This window comes from Pelobates fuscus, chromosome 2 (assembly GCF_036172605.1).
Source record: "Pelobates fuscus isolate aPelFus1 chromosome 2, aPelFus1.pri, whole genome shotgun sequence".
In the NCBI taxonomy this organism is placed as follows: domain Eukaryota; kingdom Metazoa; phylum Chordata; class Amphibia; order Anura; family Pelobatidae; genus Pelobates; species Pelobates fuscus.
Genome location: NC_086318.1, coordinates 86823455 through 86843508, shown reverse-complemented (window position 1 = coordinate 86843508; position 20054 = coordinate 86823455). Strand labels below are relative to the sequence as shown.

The 20054-nt window shown below is 41.4% G+C and overlaps 1 protein-coding gene across 1 annotated transcript; it reads right to left on the bottom strand.

The window, feature by feature from the left end:
• Positions 1-5803: 5803 nt before the first annotated feature.
• Positions 5804-19632, bottom strand: ING5 (inhibitor of growth family member 5). The gene is made up of 8 exons (XM_063442426.1): positions 19437-19632; positions 16052-16123; positions 15415-15581; positions 14883-14994; positions 14333-14420; positions 13393-13528; positions 12120-12181; positions 5804-6054 (listed from the first exon to the last, which is right to left on the bottom strand). Exons 1-8 carry the CDS (start codon positions 19471-19473, stop codon positions 6018-6020), a joined length of 711 nt encoding a protein of 236 aa, XP_063298496.1. The 5' UTR covers positions 19474-19632; the 3' UTR covers positions 5804-6017.
• Positions 19633-20054: the final 422 nt, after the last annotated feature.

The window sequence follows — 20054 nt, the reverse complement described above, 5'->3', positions numbered from 1 at the left end:
AAAGGCGCTCTTTCAAAAAGGATTCTGTTATGCATTATATGGCAGTCACATTCATAGCAAATCGTCATACATACATGTATGTCAAACATACAGTCTGCAAGCAGACTTTACAAATACTTCCTTTATCAACATAAGATAACATTCTTCTTGGCTAGTGCAATTACATATTGCTTTTCATTAAGACATCACATGGGAGAGGTTAAACTAAACTATTTAAACCCTTTTATTATAACTCCGCTAGTCTTGACATATAACCCAAAGAGCACTAAGTATCAGTTTCATCACGTAAAATTCTGTGTGCATGTCACTTGTGTCTGTAAAACAGTGCAAAACTATTTTATTTTTTGTAAACATAACAAAATTTTAGTACATTCATGTAATCACATATTGCTGCTCTTAACGATGTAAAATGTGATTATATATTCTCTTATGCCTCTAAAAGTTCTAGATGTAAAGATCAGCAGTAACTCATGAAAGTGCAGCATCAAGGTAGAGGCCTGAATGTGAGGGTGCTTGTGGTGAAGAATTCTAGATACCATAAACCCAATGGGTCAACATTGGTGCACTTTACAAAGGATAAAATAGGATTGAACATGAAGGCTGGTAAATTTACTCCCTCCCGATAGAGTTGACAACTCCATGTTGTCGACTGACTTCATGCCGCAAAACACCACTTTTGTTGCACTGCCCAGAAGCAACAAAAAGGTTATGGCCAGGAAAGTCTGATGAGCTTGGCACCCTAACCTAACATTGCAGATTAAGACAGAAAAACTGGAAATCCATCACATGCATTTTGAATTACCATATATATCCCTTATGTCTTGGTTCTGGCAGAGTTTCAAATCTTCATAATTAAGAAAACTCAAAAGAAAACAAAGTTGCTGTTATTATGTTGGTTTCACGAGGAATGAAGGCAACATTCCAATATGGAGTTGTGTGCCTTCAAGATGTTGTCTTGGTATGCGTAGATAAGGCAGACGTGAAGGCCTCATAATAATGGTGAAGAATAGTGTCAGGTAATGGCTTTTGGGTATACCCAAAATCTCTCACTGCAACTTTGTCATTTGAGTGTTTTGTGTTTTTTTCCCTATTAAAAAAAGGAATACTCCAGGCACCATAACTACTTAATCTCAATAAAGTGATTATGGTGCAGAGTCCCATAAAACAATATTTCTATTGGTTTAATACTGAAGATGTGTCACCAGGTGCCGTCTGCTGCCTCTCCTGTGGTCCAGCTAAGCATTAGCTTAAACAGTGAAGGGGTGTCAGTAGGAAAAACTGTGGCCAAAAGCCCTGTGATAATCTTTCATAAACCCATTTTTTGCCCTTGCACATGAACACAGTGCTGTAGGCAACAAGTGGCTTCACATGCCACGGAATTTAAGATGAGTTAGGTGCATGTCAGGTAAAGAACTCCCTTTCACCTCTGCAGGATTTGCCTGTATGAGGGGCAAAAATGCAAATAACCCCCAATGCTTAGCTGTATGGATTCCAGAAGTTGGAGTGTATATAATATATATTAAATAATGTTCATTAAACTATTCCTTTTGATTTGCATTGTGTGCCTAGACTGTTCCTTTATATTAGAAATAAACCACTTTTACATTTTGAAAACAATTTCAATACTCCGTTTAAGATGTGTGTGTATATATATATATATATATATATATATATATATATATATATATATATATTTATATTTTTGGTGCAACTTATATTTATAACTGTTTTAGTCTGCATACAACCAAACTACAAGGCACAACATGTCACTAGCTTAATCCGACCACCATTAACTTGACACACAAAGCCAAGTTACTTGGCTTCATTACGTCAAATATTTACTTAATAAAACTATACAAATGTATTGCTTAGACTGGATAAATGTCCAATTTAAAGATACACCTGACAAAAAAAAAAAAAAAAAATACATTTTACAGGAGGATAAAAATTTAGTCACACATTATGCAAATCAACTTGATAGCAAGTCTAGATATTTTTTGGATTCTAGCTAAATAATGAACCTCATTACTTCTGATCTAGAAATGACAGAGCGCATTGTAAATTACAGAGGTTACTGCCAGATTGACAGAAAAAAAAATTGATTAAAACAATTGCATCTATATATCTGCTAGTGATCTGACTAACAATGCATAAAATGGCATTTTAGATTTTAAGAAACCTGGTCATTCATTGAAATTAGTTGTGTGTATTAACTAAATCACTGGATGGGCACCTGGAGTTGGCAAAATCAAAAATCTTTAGCAGCACACAAAAGAAAAACTACAATTCCAGAGCGCTATTTAAAAATAAGAAGCCTACGGTTGTCCAGTCAGGTACGATGTATAGAGTTTTAGTTTGGTGTAGTGGATTCTCTACCGAAACCAGCATACAGAATATATAATGCATGACTTTATCAAATAAGAACCCTCCTGCAGTTCCTAAATCAAAACACCAATAAACGTGCCTCCAGCTTACAATGCAACAGTTCACCAACAGGTGGTCTTCTGATGACCCTAAGTGATTGTCTCACCTTAAGTGAAAACATCCAATAAGAAAATGTTACCACAATCTAGATACTGCATGTTTAACAACTTAAATGACTTGATGCCAGCATTGGATCCAGGCAAGTAAAATATAAAGAAAACGCATAAGAAAAAACTCATTCACTATACACTATAAAATGTAGGAAATAAAAGAAATCCACTTTATGATTAATTCCCTTTAATTTAAAGAAAGCATAATGATGGTCTTTTAGACTTTACTTGTAAATTCAAATATTCTGCCATGTAATATTCGCTTAGTATAGGATTTATATAAATCTGTTTCAACAGGTTTGCAAGTCAAACAGCATCTGTATTTGATTATCAATAGCACTGCAATATAGAATAATAAAAAGGGAGAAAATAAATAAAATGTAGCCATTATAATGGGATTAATTTAAAATCTTTACAAATATTCAAGATTTCAGGGTTTTCGAAGTTTCCATGATAAAAGGCTTAGAGCAACTCAAATCCAGCCTTATAAGGTGGGTCTTCGATATTGGTCTCATTAAAAATTACCAATGGACAACGCCTTATACGTTTAATGTTCATTCTTCAAAGTGTTCAGAAGTTTGGTAGATACTAAAATTATTACACAGGGACTGTTTTACCTTTCCAGAGTGTTGGCGGTTATCTGAAATGCTTACTTCCAAACTTATGACTCATTTTGAAGCAGCTACAAAATATTCACTCACAGAAAATACATGAACAGGAGAACTTCTGTTGCAAATTACATTAAAAATCACAAAAAAATACACCCAGCCAGGTGGGAATAGCTGAAGGCAATGACAGACTTTTAAAGTCACATGACAAAGGGTAATTGGGCTCATGCAAAAGCCCTTAGACAGCCCCCCCCAGTAGATACAGGACCCTTTAAGAATCTATTCATCCCCTCTCAGACCTGCCAAACCTAGACCAATATAATGTTAGCCATATATCCACTAACAGATTGGGTATTGAATAGGTGCTCTTTAGTAAATTAATGGAATAAAATTTAGAATGAGCTAGCAGCTTCCAAAATAAGTATATGTATGTATATCAGACTGTGTATGGAAGTAAGTTTACATTCAACATTGCTCAATTTAAAAAAAACAAAAAAAAAAAAACTAGTTTTCTTTGTTCCATTTAGACATTTTTGCATAAAGATTTTGCTCTAAACTTATAATACACAAGCAATATTTGTCACTGCCGCAAACATACAAACACTGGAGCATTCAGGTTTCCTGTGGCTGCTGCCCAGCAGACCCCAGGTTAGCTGTCAAATCATATGGAAACGGTTTAAGTACTTGACATGGGAGGGCACCAGGGCTTTCCTTGTACATTAACCACTTCTGTGCACTGTAGTGGTTAAGATACCTGGTGTAATTCTTAAAACAAATGAAACTTTGACAGAATGCAGCCTTCTTTGAAATAGACAACACTTTGCTGCTGCCACCTTCAGCTGATCAAGCAACACTTTTAGATGAAGTTTATATCAAACGCATATAAAAGAAAGCCTGTATATACTTTAGAAATATGGAGGATCCCTGGTGCAGTATAAAATGTGCATCTTAATATAAGTTGCATTTGATCCCCATACTAAATGCATTTTTAGTGTTCTTTCACAAATTGATCAGATTTATGCAAGCAGGCTTAAGTAATTAAATACTCTTGCAGTCTGGAAATGTACAACCATGCATTATTACAAAGCTGGTCACTGAAGACAATTAAAATTAGTTCTCTTAACAACCTAGATACACAGGTTTTGAAATACACAGTGCTAACATTCCAACGTGGAGCTAAAGAAAACCCATGAAATGTCAAGATAATGACACATCTTACACTCAAGTTTAAATCAAAGTTAGACTGGCCTACACCAAAGCCACCTTCAAACAATTTAAGTTAGTCATGCATGTGTTTCAAATAAAGACTGAATAGTAGAGCAGTTGAAACTTATAATTACGCAACATATCCAGGGGGAGAAAAAATAAAAATCTATATTTATACACAAGAACCATCCATATTGCATCTGACACTGCTTTCTGGCCATTAAAGGATTGGTCTGCAAAAGAATATTTATACATATAAATTGTGATCTCCACATAGATATTTATATATTTCTCTTCTTTTATAACTTTTTTTTATATTTACATCTAGAAAATAAAAACAGAGACTGGCACACTCTGCAGCATTTTAAAGCAATGAAAAAAAGGAAAAAAAAAAAGGGGGGGGGGGACAATCTTTTCCTAAGCCCAAAATAAACTGTCAGCAACCAGTGTTTGCTACAGAACTTCTATAAATATAAAATCAGACAAATTAAAGTCAATGATGTTTAAGGGAATGTAAATTACACAAACTAAAATAAAATTATGAAGTTGAGTTTTTTTTTTTTTTTTTTATTTCCTACAGTCTTTTCACACTTCACATAGGGAAGGGTGCAAAAGGCATTGCAGGAAAAACTGTACGTCAATGCCCCAGATTCTATTGGTTTCCATGGCACTTGCCTTTGTCGTTAGCGCCACTTTCATATATCTAACTATTTACCAAAGATTAATTCTAAAGCGCTGGAAGCTTCTTTGACGGAGTCCATGCTTATATTAATGGAGCTTGATGAAAATCCTTCACAGGCTGTAAACAGGGTGTCATGGGGAGCGTGAGGGATAAACCGAGAAAATTATAGACATTTTTGACAAAGTAAACACACCCAAGATTATTAAACTTTAGGGGACCCGATATTAAAATTTGCATTGTTAAATGGTAGCACTATGTAGGGTTCAGATCCAAGACCTCTTGAAGCAGCAAGGTCTACACTCTTGAACAATATTTTCCAGGCACAAGGATCACAGCAAAACAAGCCCTGGGCATGGGATGGTGCCCACATCAGCTTAAACCCTTGCTCTGGTAGCAGCGAGGTTAATGAGACTCAGGTAATGAATTAGATCCCCTACATATCAATACTGCAATGGTAGGGGTGCAAGAGTGGTTCATTCTCACGAAATAGAACATTTAGGGATAGAAGTACAGTTATGTTAAGCTCCCAAATTTTTAGTTATGGAACGGTCATTGGTTTTGTCTGATTTATATTTAAAAAGGGTACAGTAGCAGAATTGCAATTATGCAGTCACGGTCTTTGTTTATATGGGACATTGGTAGGATTGCACCTTTAAGTAGGAGATCTGTTAATGCCTCTTCCTCTCAGGTTTTATGATAAGTATACTCTAACTTTGGTAGACGTATAAACTTTGGATGGAACAATTTAAAGAAAAAATATTTTTTTAGAAAAAAAATACAGAGGTACCATTCTCAAAGTGCAACAAAGCCTCCAATGGAAGAGATGTTCTACTCAGCACAGTTTGGCCGTGCAAACCTGTCTGCCTCTGTGCTTCAATATGAAACTATCCAGAAGAATGACAAATGACAGGGGATGATACAAAGAGAAAAGCTGAACATTAAAGTAGTAAAGACAAAGTTGACATCACAGTTCGATGTGAGTTGTGATCATTTCTTTCGCTCCTGGGTACAGCGAGGGCAGAACCTGTAAAAGAGAGGATACATTTTAGCCCTTAAAGTAAAATGTGGGTTCTTCAGACAGCATAGAGGCCAAGAGAAGGCCATCTCTCATAAACACCACAAGTTACAATGCAACCTAGGCCTCTATACGGGAGAGATCTCAATTACCTGTAAGACTATGTAAACTTGTGAAAGAACCTAGGGTTAGAATTCACATCTGACTGTTAAATCCCTTCTATGGTCATATCAATACAAAGCAAAAATGGTGTGGTGTATAAAGATAAAGGTGCAAATAGAAATCTAGGCATAATACAAAATCAAAACCTATCAATTTTCCTTTAAGTGTTCCAGAATAACTATGTACATGTCAGGTCCGGATCCCTTCGAGTGGGGGAATAGAAACCGAATCCAGAAGTAGATGGCACCAAACTGGAGAAAATAGGAGTATGTAGTCTCTCAATGCCGACTGGTTTCATCTCACTGGACTACCTCAAGGTAGAGCTCTCCAGTTTGGTGCCATCTACTTCTGGATTCGGGTTCAACACTCGAAGGGATCTGGACCCAGTACAGGAGGGTGGACTGAGGACTGAATCCGGTTCCAGGGACGAACCTGCAATCTACTACAGGGCTTTGATTTCCCTGTTATATGCTCAACTGACCACTTATAGTAGTACTACATTTGTGAGTGCAATATTCTTTCCCATTTTATTGGTTTTATGCGATTAAAAGATATAGAAGATTCTGGGGGGCGGGGCCTGAATGCCAAAATGGGCGGACGTGCTCAGTGAGGGCTCCCATGCCAACGAGCACAAATCGGGATACCCAGAGAGATCCGACCATGTTAACGTCTCAAAATGCCCAGAACCAGGTGCAGGACCTCACGGGGCACACGGCGATACCTGTCCCACGTCGACAAGCCACGGGAGCACCTTTACCGGCCATGCGGCCTACACTGGAGCGGAGCCTGGGGTGAGGGGGAGGCGGCCGATCCCTCAGCACAGGTCCTGCTCACACGTCCCACTCGGAGGTTACCCCGCTGCCCCCCCCTCTGGACCGGCGGGGGATATCCCGGTCCTCGCTGGGGACAGTAACCCCCACAACGCGAATCCACAAAGCGACGAAACTCCCGCAAGCACGGGAACACAGAGGCGCAGACAAGATGGCGTCGAGAAGAAACGCTCTCCCCACACCGCCCAAATGCACCCTAACATTCTTCTACCGACTCCGCAACAACCTCTGGCTCCACACAAAAGGTCGGCACCTTAAACGAGCACTGCAGAGTGTAGCGGCTACCCGGCGCCTCCTGAGTAGTGGCCCGTTCAGAGCCCCCAGACAACGCCTTCCCCAGAGCTCCTCACAGCGGGAAAAGCTGACAGGCCTCTCAAGCACCGGCCGTAACCCTCCTGAGCACCAGGATGGGACCAAGCCTGCACACCTAACCTGCCACTCGGCAACGCCGGATTCCTCCGGCCAAAGAGACAAAACCCAGCACTCAAGTCTTCGAGAGAAAGACCGAGAGGCTTTCCAGAAGGCATCACAGCTTCCAACTGGCGACGGACCCGGGCGGGATACAGCGAGACAACACCCAGGGAGACGAAACCAGCGGAGAGCTCCTTCACGACCCACTGGGGACAAGAGTGGACCCCCATGTGTGCTCGAGACCCAGAAGAACTGCCTGACAGAGCACCAGCGTTTCCCAGTATCAGGGGTCGGCTGAACTTTAACTGGACTTACCCGTTCGTGCCAGAGTCTTGCAAACAGCTATGTACTTTTACCTATGGTTTACCCTGATTTATTACATGCTCAGAAGCCCTTGCTAGTAATCTTTAACTTGAATTTTATGTCCCTCTACAGAATGTTTATCTATGTTTGTCTATGCATAACTAATCAGACAAGCAACAACACTGCAAATGTTTCTTGCTAGTTAAAAATCTATACCAGCATAAGCACCAATCGATGGGTGCTAGACCTGATTGAATAGCCTGCATAATGGCCTAATTAACTACTTACAACAATCTCACTGAAGCCCAACGACTTCTTAACATACTTAATACTCACTGCGAGTGTCCTATTAATTACCTTACTAGTAGCATTTACTCTGCTATAACCACGCTAGATGAACGGCTAGCAAATGCTTGGATGTTATAATGGATGCCATATATTGTACATAATGCGGGTTTGAGACTAGCATCTAATTTTCTTTTCTTCATACTCTTGTAAGCCTGATTCACAAGCCTGTTAACCAAGCAGGTTTTACGCTATGTCCAGGCTTTACAGTCAACTAAGATGAAGTTTAGCGCAATACCGTGCCCCATACTAGATACTCGCTAGTCTAGTTTAGCCTGCATACCTAACTGCCACTATCAGTTCTCATAATTTCCCAATACGAGAAACATGACATAGGGCTACACTAAACATCTGTCTTCGACCTGATAAGCTGGGTCGCGCACGCATCCGCTAAGTAACATGTATAACCTGCCAGTGCGGTGTAATCTGTTAGTTTTCTAGTAATATGTAGATCTGTATCTCACACCTCACCTGTTGACCATGGTTACACTCAAACCACAAGAAGAAGCACAGCTCTGAATCTTAAAAAGGTCTCAGGGACCCACTGTTTATCAATGTCTGACAATCCTGATGCATAACTTATTACCTATTTTTATCTTGTTTCAAGCGCTGAACATTCCTTTAAGCTACAGCGCATGCAGTTGACCCCTCATGTTAATGTATTAAAAACTTGCCAAGTGGGTGGGTCGGGGCGTTGTACGACGGGCCCACCGCACACGTCATAGTGAACGGAGCCCTGACGAGCGCCTTCCCCATCACCAACGGAACGCGGCAGGGATGCCCCCTATCCCCCCTGCTCTTCGTGCTGACGCTCGAACCCTTCCTGACGCACATACGACACAATGAGGCAATCAGGGGAATTGGATCTGGAGACACGCAACACAAAATCGCGGCGTATGCCGACGACCTCCTTTTTTTCGTCTCCAACCCGGAGGTCTCACTCCCGAATATCCTGAAGGCCTTTGAGACCTTTAGGGAGATTGCTAACCTTAAGATCAATTACGCAAAATCCTACATCCTGAACATGAACCTATCGGAACATAGAGCCTCCCCTCTACGACAGAGCCATACCTTCCAATGGGCACAACACCGCATACAGTACTTGGGCACCTGGTTAACAAGGAAAGACACTGACCTATTCAAACACAACTTCACACCCCTACTGGACAGATTCCGGAAAGACCTATCTGAATGGGCATACCCGCACATCTCATGGCTGGGTAGGGTTCAAGTTATAAAGATGAACCTTCTCCCGCGCCTGCTATATCTTATGCAAGCCATACCGGTCACCATCCCCAGCTCATTCTTCCGAACCCTGAGACAAGACATCGGGAAATACATATGGGACCGCAAACGGCCAAGGGTCAAACTAACTACACTGACATTGCCAAAAGATAGGGGGGGGCTTAGCCATACCGGACTTCGCCCGGTACTACGACGCATGTCATCTCCAACGAGTCATGGAGTGGACAAAAGAGAATGTTCACAAGCGCTGGAAGGAGGCGGAGGAAACGGACACGGGGACACCACTGTCCACTGTCCCGTGGACGGGGAGAGGGGGTTATGGAGGACTGGGCACGCCATACACGACCGCAACACTGAGGGTGTGGGAGAGAGTAGCGAAGAGAAGTAGACTGGCCCCATTCCCGTCTCCCCTGCTCCCACTCACACACAACAACAGCTTCCCCCCGGGGCTTGACCCCAACGCGTTCAGGGACCTAATCAGACATAAAGTCCCCAGACTACATCACCTTCTGGCGGGGACGGAATGCAAGACACTCCCGACCTTACTGGAAGGGACCGCCCCCACCCTTTTACACCACCTTAAACACAGACGGCTTCGGAGTTATGTGCACACCCTCCCTGAGGGCATGGCAAGGAAGCGCGACCCCACCACATTTGAGAGGCTATGTATGGAGCCAGACCCGCAACCCCACGGGATCTCACACATATACGCCCTGCTACAAAGGGAAACACCAGCGGAGACTCCTAAATTCATGGGGAAATGGGAACGAACATTAGGGAAGACTTTCACGGAGGAAGAATGGGAACAGATGTGTTACTTGACACACCACTGTTCAGTCTTCAGCAAAACCCAAGAGACAGCGTTTAAGCTGCTAACGAACTGGTACCGTACCCCAATGGTACTGCATGCCATAGACCCTGAACATACAGACCTCAGTTGGAGGTGCAATAGGGAGACCGGCACTGCACTCCACCTCTGGTGGGATTGTGAACTGGTGCAGCCCTTCTGGCGGGGCATACACAGCATCCTGAAAACCTATACCGACATACCACCCCCCTTCCTTCCAGAACACATGCTCCTTCACCACACACAGACCCCGAGAACACGCTACAAACACTCACTGACCATCAGAATCCTAAATATTGCCAAGCAGGTAATACCCCAATTCTGGAAACGGCAAAGGACACCTCCGCTAACATCCTGGTTCTCCCAAATGGAGGAGCTTAGGGCCATAGAGGAACTCATTATGACTACATCCAACGCAACGACCAGGTACATGGAAATATGGACCCAATGGATACTGACCACCACAAGGGCAGACTTTGCGACCAGACTTCGATACGACCCATAATGACACACTGAGGGGACGAAAAGACCGGACAACCACAGGACGGACTCAGACAGAAGGGACTTGGACGCAGACGCACCCTTCCCCTACCCTCCCTGACAAGTCATTCCCGATTCCCCCCTACCCTCTGGCACACACACACTGACCATTAGCATGGCTCACAGCCGGAGCGACAACAGAGCGGACATTAACAGCTCCTGCGACGATACTCACTTCCCCAAGGGGAGACCACAGTAATTGCACCTCCACGAACCGACCCTTGATCACGGGGGTTGGACGTCCTACCGAACCCCACTGTGACCGATAGAACACTCTGCCACGACACCAGACCACCTCACAGGAGGGATACCTGACCGTCACACCACAGCCATGCGAACGGACACGGTACACGAAAACCCACTCGGCGCATGGGGAGGGGCGCAGCTGGGGAGGCCGGCATACATAAGATGCAATACAAACCTAGAGTGCCCTGACCAGAGCCGCCGCCGCTCGGACTGCGCTCGTTCCCCTGGGCCGAGGTTGAACTGTGCAGGTGGAGAAACTATACGCATACTATGCAGTGATCTATGCACCTACCTCGATTACATGTCCATAAAATGCTTCTAGAAATACTATGCTGTGACCTGCGAGTCACCATTACTTGTTTGCTCATACATTTTTCCCATAAAGCCGTGACGTGACCTGCGAGTCACCTCTACCTACTTGCTTGAATACTGCTTACACAAGTGCCATACGGCGACCTGCGTGTCACCACCTACTGCATGTCTATACAATACTATGTTTACTGGAACAATTTGAAACTGAAAATACTAAATAAAAACATTTACAAAAAAAAAAAAAAAAACTTGCCAAGTACCTAAATACCCCAATGTTATTAATGTCATTAAAACGTGTGTGGAATGCCGTTGGGGTACCACACATTCACTGTTATACCTTCATGCACTACAAAAATAAAGAATGAAAAAAAATAAAAAATAAAAAGATATAGAAGATTCTGATACATACATACAGTAGCCGAAACACACTTTGAGAGATAGATATATCACGGTTTTCAGATTTTAGCGGGGTGTTGGTGTCCAGAGTGAACACTATTGTCGTTTGTATTTTTTTGTATGGTCATATCAAGTATTATGGGTGGTAAATGGCATGTCCTGTTCATGAGTTTCAGTAAAATACATCTTCCCTCACCCTTATTTGGATGACTTGTCAGTCTCCTTTCACCTTAACTTCTTATTTTAGACACTTATAAACTGACTTTTATATCATATTCCACTTAACTTCATGCTAGAATGCAATCAATTTACAAATTTTAGCCTGTGTTTCCTGCTTTAAATTTTAAATATAGTGCACAGACTTAAATGAAATTGATAACTAAAATGTAGTAAATTACATGTATATTTAAAAAGGAAAAAAAAAAAAAAAGCCTTACCATTTTCCTTTCGGTTTGGTGGTGAGGTCCACACAAGCAAAATGGAACCACTCTATTGGACACTAAAATACAAATATTTCTTTAAACGCAAATTCAAAATACTGTATCTTTGCATACTAGCGTTAGCTAGAAAACTCCAACATGCCAAATGTAGGAGCAGACTCAAGACCACAACACCTCATGTAAAGCTGTATCTAGCATTTCCTGCTCTAACCAGAAACAGGTTCCAACAAGTTCTCAGAAACATCTGTCCAAAGAATTGTGGGATATGAAGTGCACTTCCTAGTCGCATTTTCACTCATCACAGTGAATCAGTGCAGCGTTATCCTGAGTCATTGACAGTGTGCTTATGGCACAGGCTTGACATCTATCCTAGTTTTAAAAATAATAAAAAAAATCCTTCCTGTAGCTACAGTTTTCCAAATTTAAATTAAACAGTGTCATTTTTGCATTTTGGTGTACTGGGGAAAATTACTTTAACTGCTCTACTCTGTCCCTTCATCTCCTAGTTGCTTAACCTTCCAGGAGCCAGGTTCACTCGCATGCTTATGCTAAACTGATGCTCTTGCAAAGTTGCAATGACATGGCATAGGTATCTATTACACAAGATTATGTCTTTTCCCAAGCAGTCACTACTTAGAATGGCTAATGGAAAGGGTATGGAGTGGCAGTGAAAGCTGCTTAAAGCTTTTCACTTTGCCACATGTTTGCTAAAAAATAGCATGCTTAATTGTAAAATAAGGCGTGGGGGTCTGACAGGTATTCATTGTAGGTGTGGTGGTAGCTGTCCATTTTACAGGTAAAGAAAAATAAATAAAATCTTTAAAGTCCAGTTTAATTTCCATGCACATACAGGCTAGTAAATTATGAATATATAGCACCTAAAATAAGGCAAGAACGGTAAAAAAAAAAAAAAACACTACTGTACAGACTTAAAGTGATAACAGAAGGTAAAGGCAGGATTTATGCAGTTTCAGATAACAGGGTACAAACAAATCAATATGTTTATTAACAATGTCCCATTTCAAATGTTGCATTAATTTTAGAGTTCAAATAAATAGAACGAAGCAGCATAGCTAGATATATTCCATGCCGGTAGCCAGACAGCATTAGAAATAATAGGGGCCCCAATATTAAGGAGAAATAGTCCAGTTGCCTTACACACCACATGTTAGACCTTTTCAGAATTTGTGGCTACTGGTTAGATTTCTTTCAGTAGGAAAGGAACACTACCTAGGCTGTACAGCATGCACATGTTAAAGAAAATGCTTACATCTGGATTGTCACAGCCAATCATTTCTCCATAGGACACCTGGTGACACAGGCAGTATGTGGGCTCATTGGGATCTACTGGCATATCCAAGACATCTGAAGGATGCACAGTGAGCACTGCCTCTGAAAACACTGGCCTACAATGAACAGAAAAAAAAAAAAAAAAGGAAAATGAATAAAGAGGTTTTACAAGATGCATATCCTGCAAGATGTATCATAGTACATGTATACAATTATGTAATTAGTGGATTGATATAAATAGGACAATCGCTTCTGAATTTATTTATTTTTTTTCTTCTTCTAAAAACACACATTTGTTTTAGAAAATGAGAAAGAAAAAAAAATACTCTGTACAAACATTACAAACTCTAGCAGGAATCAGACAGAATTGCCACATGGAAAGGGTTTCATTATCTCATTTTAGAAACCATGGTTGGTCTCTTTATGCAGAGAATACGATTACAGAGTGCTTGAAGAGGTTTGAGATTTGAATTGGTGGTCTTATACACAGCTAATAGGCAGATCTAGTTCGAACAAATCATTGTGTGAAAGTACCATACAAGAAAATGAACGTATGTAGGTCCCTATATTGCTAAACATCAGGTACTCCCAAACATCAAGACAAATTAAATCTATTTTGGGGGAAAGAGTAGCTAAATATAAATAAGCACTGGCAAAAACAGGTCTACATTTGTGTGCTACATTATGGAAATGATGCAAACAAAACTGACTACAGCAGTCAACAAACTTTGAGAAAATTATATATATATATATATATATATATATATATATATATATATATATATATATATATTATAGTATAGTATATATTAGTGATAGATCGAGAGAGATATAGAAGGATATATTTATAATATTCACATATATAAGTGCATGGAAAGGATTTCCTTAGCGTGAGAATATAAAATAAAGCTATTCCCTACCCTCCTTTTAATTTCTTTTTCTTTACAGTGTCTTCTTCAGAAACCCTGCGTCCCCGAGAACCTCGTTTTTCTTTTTGACCACGATTTTCTGATGTAGGAAAATATTGAGGGGATAGACAAATATTTATAATCGTAATAAATTAATTTAAATCCATCTGTAAAGCACACACCTCAACATATGAAAAACATACTGTGGTCTTGAACACATAATCAAGTTCTGACAGCTACAGTTGCAAAAACCAACAACAAACCAAACAAAAAACAACCAAACGACACAAACTTATTAAACTTTAACTATACATTAGGTCATGGCAATGTTGAGTGGAGGCCAGATAACCAGTTCCACCTAAAAGTAAATCTATCCCAATGCAGCTTTTACTTGAGGTAACAAAAGCAAAAGACATAACTAAACGTAAATTCACTGCCGCAAAGGTATTTCTACACTACCAACACCAAATGCTTCAGTTATGAAACACTGAAGAATTCTAGAAGAGGAGCATGTCATGATTGCATTTGTTCAATTGCCCACAACTTTATAGAACGGACTCACTCTTTATTGTGCGTCCTGAGGAACTGTCAAACTCTGCCCCTTCCAGTTTTTCCTTTAAATCAGCTTCAAATCGTGCCAAGTCTGCATCCAGTCGACGTATGTGTTTGTCCACCTTTTAGTCAAATGGCATGTAAAATAGTTACTCAAGGAGAGAGGAGAGAAGAAAAAAAAACAAAACAAAAAAAAAAAAACCACACACCACCACACAACTGTTTACTTTTTGACAACTTTTGCAACCATCTGTTGCTTTTCAAAACCAGAAAGCACATGATTCTGAAAAGGTCAGTTGCAAATGGATGCACTGGATGGGAAAACCAATAATCTGACAGAAAGGTCAAGTGAGAAAGGCAGGTCAAGTGATTTGATAACCAAATTTCAATCTACAATAATAATAAAATGAGTATTTTACAAGATTATATTAATATTTTATTTTAAGGACTTCTCCTTTAACATTTTAAACAAGCAAGTTTAGGCTTTGCTTTACACATGCATTAAAAAAAGAACCAAACATATGATAACGGACTGCCCTTACCATCTCATAAGTCTGCATAGCCAGTTGCACCTTGTCATCACTGTACTCTTTGCATTTGCTGTAGGCATTCTGGATGCGCTGAAGATGCTGTACTCTTTGCTCTGGGGTGAAGTCCCGTACGTTTGCAATATACTCACTGGCCAATGTGTCTATTTCCTTCTTCTTATCTATTAGAAACAGAACAGAAAAACGCTGTGAAGTGAGTCAATCTTAGCACCTTTCTGTTAAGCACTCATTCCTACAGTTTCACTGCCCAATAATCTGTTCAAGAGTTAAATTATTTTAGCAGACTTTTTAGACCTCCCCTAGCTCAGACAGCCACCCTACACATGTCCTGAACCCCCCCCCCCCCCCCAAAAAAAAAAAACCCATAAACATCTGGAACCTTGGGTGCTTATGGTCTGCAAGCCCTTTGTTTCCAACTCTAAAAGCATAATTTATGTCACCTCTGTGCTTAACCCCTTAATGACACATGACATGTGTGACATGTCATGATTCCCTTTTATTCCAGAAGTTTGGTCCTTAAGGGGTTAAAAGGCTTTGCCAAATATGGTTGTGAAAATTTTTTTTTTTTTTTTTTTTAAATAGAAAAACAAAAACCAGCATCACTGAGCTATGAATGGTACAGGACACTTACCCTCTGTCCTCTGGTCAAGATCACTCATCAGTTGGAAGTTTCTCTGGAGTTCACAGGGCAAGTTTTCGATACCTAGAAATAATTACATTAAAACATTCAAATAAAGAAAAACAACAAAACACAAGGACGGGGAAAGAAGATGTCTGTTTCAATCACCCTCTGTTTATAACAGCTGATGAGAGAGACTAGCTAGGCAATAGGATGTTAGAGTAGGACCTGGCAAGAATGGGGTACATTGATGTTGTAGAAAAAGTTGACATCTTTGGTTAGGATCCAATAGAAGGTAGGTTACTCCCTCAAGCTGTCCCCTCCTGCCACCCTATCTTCTTAGGCTTCTGGTGCCTTATTTGCCAGTAGGCCGATCAGTGCTCTACTTTTGATCATGCACAAGAGTACAACACAGATCTATGTTTGAGCATACGAGAGCATCTGTAAATTATGTATCTCAGTAAGCGAGACCATTCCTGAACCTCACAGCAGTCACTTGCGGAAACTGTTGGGATTAGACAACAGAACTCTGGCTTTTCCCAACTTTAGGGTTTACGATAAGACAAAATAGTCTCTACCTTGTCTCTAAATCTGTGAAATTCCACAGATTTATGAAATACTGAAAAGTGACAGACATTTTTAACAGGAAACAAGTGATTATGGAGGACTTTGCCCTAACAGGTTTACAATCTATTCATGGTAAACTATAAGAGGGAAGGGCAAGAAACTTCTTGGGAGAGCTATATATTATATAGAACATATTGAAATGACAGTCACCTACTGGCCATCTCTCCCTTAACATATTAGTATTTTATAAAGATAGAATCGTTATCAAATATTCATATCGATGGTGTTGGAATTGCACTTAAATTTTAACCCAGTCAATAGATATGTTGAGACAAAGTCTCTGTATTTCTCCTCTGTTTGGCTCAGACTCAAGCAAGAGCTACAGTGTCAATTGCAACAGCCGTCACCAGTGACTGTTGCATTGAATTGGCAGTGTCTAAGGAGGATTCTGCAGTCTTGCAGGATCCTCCATAAACTTCACTGCTGTGCTCATGAGTACATCATTGACGCAAGTTCAGAAGATAACTTTCCAGATCAAGATAGTGGCTCTCCACAGGGCCATGTTCAGATATGTAAATCTCACCTTTACCTGCCTCCCACTGCTGATGTCACTGTCTTTGTGAATTCGGCAAAGTCCCCAGATAATGCCTATAGTTTAAAGGAACACTATAGGGTTGGAAACACAAATGTATTTCTGACCCTATAGTGTTAAAAACCACCATCTAGTCCCCATGCCCCCCACCCCCCTCCGTAAATATAGCAACATCGTACCTTTATTGCAGTCTGTGTACGAGCAAAACCATTAACAGATTTATTTAACCAATCATTAACAGGAGTAGTCCCAGAAGATTGGAAGATAGCAAATGTTGTGCCCATTCACAAGAAAGGTAGTAGTGAGCAGTCGGGCAACTATAGGCCAGTAACCCTTACTTCAGTAGTGGGGAAAGTTATAGAAACCATGTTAAAGGATAGGATTGTTGAACATCTAAAATCACATGGATTTCAAGATCAGAGACAACATGGGTTTACTTCAGGGAGATCATGCCAAACTAATCTTAGAAGAAAAAACTCATAGGCACTCCAACTCCAAACTAATCTTATTGATTTTTTGATTGGGTAACTAAAATTATAGATAAGGGTGGTGCAGTAGACATTGCTTACCTAGATTTCAGTAAGGCTTTTGACACTGTTGCACATAGAAGGCTTATCAATAAACTGCAATATTTAAATTTGGATTCCAATATTGTTGAATGGGTAAGGCAGTGACTGAATGACAGGCAACAGAGGGTTGTAGTCAATGGAGTAAATTCGAAGCATGGGCTTGTCACCAGTGGGGTACCTCAGGGATCTGTACTTGGACCCATTCTCTTTAATATTTTTTATTAGTGATATTGCAGAAGGTCTTGATGGTAAAGCATGTCTTTTTGCTGATGATACGAAGATATGTAACAGGGTTGTATGTTCCAGGAGGGATAAGCTAAATGGCAAATGATTTAGGTAAACTAGAAAATGGTCAGATATGTGGCAACTGACATTTAATGTACAAGGGCAAGAGTACAAAATATTTGATACAGTCCTAACCTCAACATCGGATTAAAGGGATTTAGGGATGATTATTTCTGATGACTTAAGGGACCACTATAGTGCCAGGAAAACAAACTTGTTTTTCTGGCACTATAGGGTCTTTAGGTCCCACCCTCAGGGCCCCACTCTCGCTGGGCTGAAGGGAGAGGAAGGGGTTACACTTTTACCTTTGGGAGTGAGTTGAGTCTTCCAATCTGTCACTGACTTTATGGAGCTTGGGCTCCTGGGGGAGAAAACACAGCAGGGAGCCCAGCGCTGGGGAACTCTCCTGCCTCTTCCGATGTCAGCGCTGAATGCACAGCATTTCCTATGGACGTCAGCATCTTCTCACTGCGAAAAGCACAGAAGCGCCTCTAGCTGCTGTCAATGGGACAGCCACTAGAGCCTGGATTAACCCTATTGCAAACATAGCAGTTTATCTGAAACTGTTATGTTTACAGCTGCAGGGTTAATCCTAGATGGACCTGGTACCCAGACCACTTCATTGAGGGTTAATCCAGCCTTTAGTGTCTCATTAACAGCCGCTAAAGGCGCTTTTCACTAATTTTCACAGTGAGAAGACACTTGCATCCATAGGAAAGCATTGAGAAATGCTTTCCTATGGACTGATTGAATGCGCGCACGGCTCTTGCTGCGCATGCGTCGGAAGAGGGAGGAGAGTCCCCAGCGCCAAGTGAGCCTGGGGAAAGGCAAACGAGTTTGTTTTCCTGGCACTATATAGTGGTCCTCTAATTTATCACTAGGCTGTAATGTAAACACTGCATTTTCTCTGATTTACTGTGAAGGTAATGATTCTACTCACCAGAAAAAAAAAACAACAAGCTGTAGTTCTGGTGACTATAGTGTCCCTTTATGACGTAGTTTGATAGCTGGGGGTAATTTTAACTCATGTACAACACACACACAGCTAAAGAGGTCACAATACTATAGTAGCTCAATCAATGATATTACAGGAGTTCATGATATCAGCAGCCATGTCTAACCACAGGTCACACCCTATACATAGAATGCGCCGGTTTACTGTTACAAACACTGGGAACAATAAAGTTTTAAATCGAGAGCGAGCACGCAGGGTTACGTACATCCCTTACGTCATGACGCCCGGGTGAGGCGCCGTAAGTGCGCGCCCGCTATCTGGTGACGCAGTTTTAATTAGACGCTCGGCAGCCCCGTATTCAGGCCATTTTGCGGTGCTGGCTAATAGCGCCGCTATCCGCCCCCTCCCTCAGGCTGCCCCCACACTCACTGTCCAGGTAGTGCTCCAGGTACATCGCGGTCGCCATGTTCGCAGGGTCGGACCGTTTCCTCCTGCAGCTCAGTCCCGCTCAGCGGCTCGCTGGATTATTCATGAGCCGTGCGCTTCCGGCGTGGCCGATTGGCTGCCCGCCTCATTAATAAACATGAGCAGCAGTCTCCCGCGCTCGCCCTAGCCAGCCTGGACCAGACTACGTAGTTCCGCCCACGTTTAGCTCCGCCCTGCGCTCTGATTGGCTGCCTAGAAGGACGGGCGAGGATTTCATTGGTGGAAATTTCAACCTTTGCAGCGGAACGTTACTGACACGGAACGTTCGAAACACGTGATGGCCGAGCTAGTTGTTGCCGAACTGCATTTCCCGTGGTGCTCAGCCAGGCTTGCGGGTGGCTGAGCCTCACGGGACCTGTAGTTCGGTGAGTGCTTCTGTACCAAGTTCAGTCCTCGCTGCCCTAGTTTGGTTATATTTGGTTATAGTTTGGTTATAAAGTTGCAGCACAGCCAGCAGTGTGAAGACTGCAGTCACTCTCCTTGTAATCAGATTAATCAGCACGTGGGCTGCTCCTACAGGTTTCCTGCTGCCCACTTCCTTACTCCCTTCTCTTCATATTG